The sequence below is a fragment of the Zerene cesonia genome, chromosome 6, assembly GCF_012273895.1.
Source record: "Zerene cesonia ecotype Mississippi chromosome 6, Zerene_cesonia_1.1, whole genome shotgun sequence".
NCBI classification, from domain to species: domain Eukaryota; kingdom Metazoa; phylum Arthropoda; class Insecta; order Lepidoptera; family Pieridae; genus Zerene; species Zerene cesonia.
In genome coordinates, this window is record NC_052107.1 from 4,033,128 (window position 1) to 4,035,672 (window position 2,545).

The 2,545-nt window shown below is 33.0% G+C and overlaps 1 protein-coding gene across 1 annotated transcript in view; it reads right to left on the reverse strand.

Moving 5' to 3' along the window:
* Positions 1-2,084: 2,084 nt before the first annotated feature.
* Positions 2,085-2,545, reverse strand: part of LOC119840447 (skin secretory protein xP2-like) — a 4,011-nt gene continuing 3,550 nt past the window's right edge. The window contains exon 2 of the mRNA XM_038367068.1: positions 2,085-2,545. This exon is cut by the window's right edge and continues 818 nt beyond it. Within this exon, the coding sequence (XP_038222996.1) occupies positions 2,332-2,545 (214 nt within the window). The 3' untranslated portion in view covers positions 2,085-2,331.

Genomic DNA, 2,545 nt, shown 5'->3' on the forward strand with positions numbered 1-2,545 from the left:
AAATGTTAGTTTAAGTATTAAAATAATATTACTCCTTTTAAGCTCAATTATTATACAACCTAAGGAAAGCTTCGGTATGACTAATAATCATAAAATAATATTTATACTTACAATACATTGTAATGGAATTAAATTTTGTAGCTGTCTCTGCTATGTTCTACAAAAATCCAAATAAAAACAAAATGTATCTGAAAACAAACCCTTAAAAATCTTATCCTATCCTATCCTACTATCCTACTAACATTATAAATGCAAAAGTTTGTAAGGGTGCGTGTGTGTTTGATACTCTTTCACGCAAAAGACTACAGAACTGATTTCAATGAAATTTGGTACGTAGATTGCTGGACAACTGGAATAACATATAGGCAACTTTTTATCCAGATATTCCTATGCGATACGGACTTACGCTGGTAAAACCGCGGGGCGCAGCTAGTATTATCTAAATCAATAAAGAATAGTGAACTAACATCCTTTTTGAAGTAACTGCAGTAATTCAATAATAAACAAACCCTCTGACATGATATCCCCTAATTAGGGACGCTTCCTGTTCTTAGTTTAGTTTCCTATCCTGTCATTAGTCTATGGAAAATTTAATTAAAATAGGTATTGGTTAACTATAACGAAAGCAGACTAAATAGACAATCTCGTGACTGATTTATAATCTTCAATTCCGTAATAATTGAAGCCTAAAACGAATTGTACTTCGAGTTATTATTTCATGACTAACACAAGATGACTTAAGGGACCTAACTATTACGTATTTACTTCCTATATTTTTAATGGTAGATAAACGAACGACGAGATTTATATCATTTTGTCGAAATATGCATATTATCTGCGCGTTCACCGAAAACTTCAATTAATTTTTCTCACATTATTACGTTACTTAAGCCTATTTGTACGGCAATCTTTGTGTGAGAGGCCACTTTAACAATGGGACAATACTTGCTTTGTTTCCACATTTGTATGCCTAAATATTATCGGCACGCACACTTAAATGTGCAATGTTTTGACATTTACAGTTTTCTTCCTTTGATGCATTTATAATTAATCCACTAAAATAAAGTTTTTTAAATATTTACCAGTATTCATCATTATCGATCAATTTATATTCTTACTCATATATTTCAATTTTTATTAAACGATTTCACAAAAAGGAGGAGATTGTTAATTCTACTTTGTGTTGTTACCCCAGAACTTTGTGAACAAATCTATGATTTTTTTTTTAATTTGTTCCTTTCATGTGAACCCATGTAAATTTAGTATAGTTCAAACAATTTAAGGTCGGTTAAATTTTGGTTTAACGTAATAATATTCTTTCTGATTTTGTCCAGGAATATGTATAGATTAATAACAGTCATCAATTAAAACCGAATCGAAACCACAAAATTTACACCAATTCGCTTTTCATAAATTTCTTCCCATTGTAACACAGACAGTTCAAACAAATATGTAAACGCAAACAAATCACAAGTTTTAACGACGTGACAAATGGCCGCGAAAGCTCAATATTTGTGATGATAATCATGTCAAGAATACTCATAAGTGTTATTTATTTAATAGGTTTATAATTTCTCTGTTACCTCACAAATGTGAGGCCTCAAATCATTTGTAACTTGACCTTCACCGATATGTTATATAATTTGTTTTTTAAATGACTCGGCAATTAGTAAAAGTTCGCAAATGCCACATACGATGCTACGATCGTATACCCATTGTAATGTGAATGCTTTAGTTTTCGGTAAATACATTTTTGTATTATTAAAATTAGCATACATATTATCTGGCTTATTCATGTTGATTGATTCTTAAACATGACTGATGTCGTTAGAGGCAGATTATTGGCTGGTTATCTTTCAGTTTTATACTGAAATTATATATATTCCTTAATTAGGATAACTATATCAATACAAATTTCAAAATTAACATTAGCATGCTTGTGTCAATCATACGAACCACTATCTCAAACAATTCACAAGAACGAAGGTCAACGCCTTGCTCACAATAACAATAATTACCATTTTTATTTGCGTCTTGACCTTCCTAATAAACATAACTTCCTACTCGAAAATAAAACCTTTCACTATTTTATAATTTTTTATTTATTTCGTATTTTACAGTCAACTTAACCTAGAAATGGTAACCTTTACATCACAACGTACATGTACTCCTATGCAATCACGTAGTACACTTATTTTACATGACATCTCAAAGAATGACAGTATAAATATACAAGAGGATAGTTTGCTGGTGTCCCGGCCGTATTTGGCGAGATATAAATAGCACTGGTGAGATTAGCGTATGAATAGTTTAAAGCTATATAATAATACCCTAGTGTTCGTAGTATGAGCCTCCGTAGCTGCTGTAGTGACCATGGTCGTTTCCGACGTAAACGGGCACCTTGACTGGGACTGGGACGGGCTTCTCAACTTCTACGGGGACTGGCCTCTCCACGTGGACGGGGTAGGGCCTGTCGACGGGAACCTTGACGGGGTAAGGGACGTGCCTCTCTACTTCAACTGGGACGTGCTTGTAGACTGGGTAG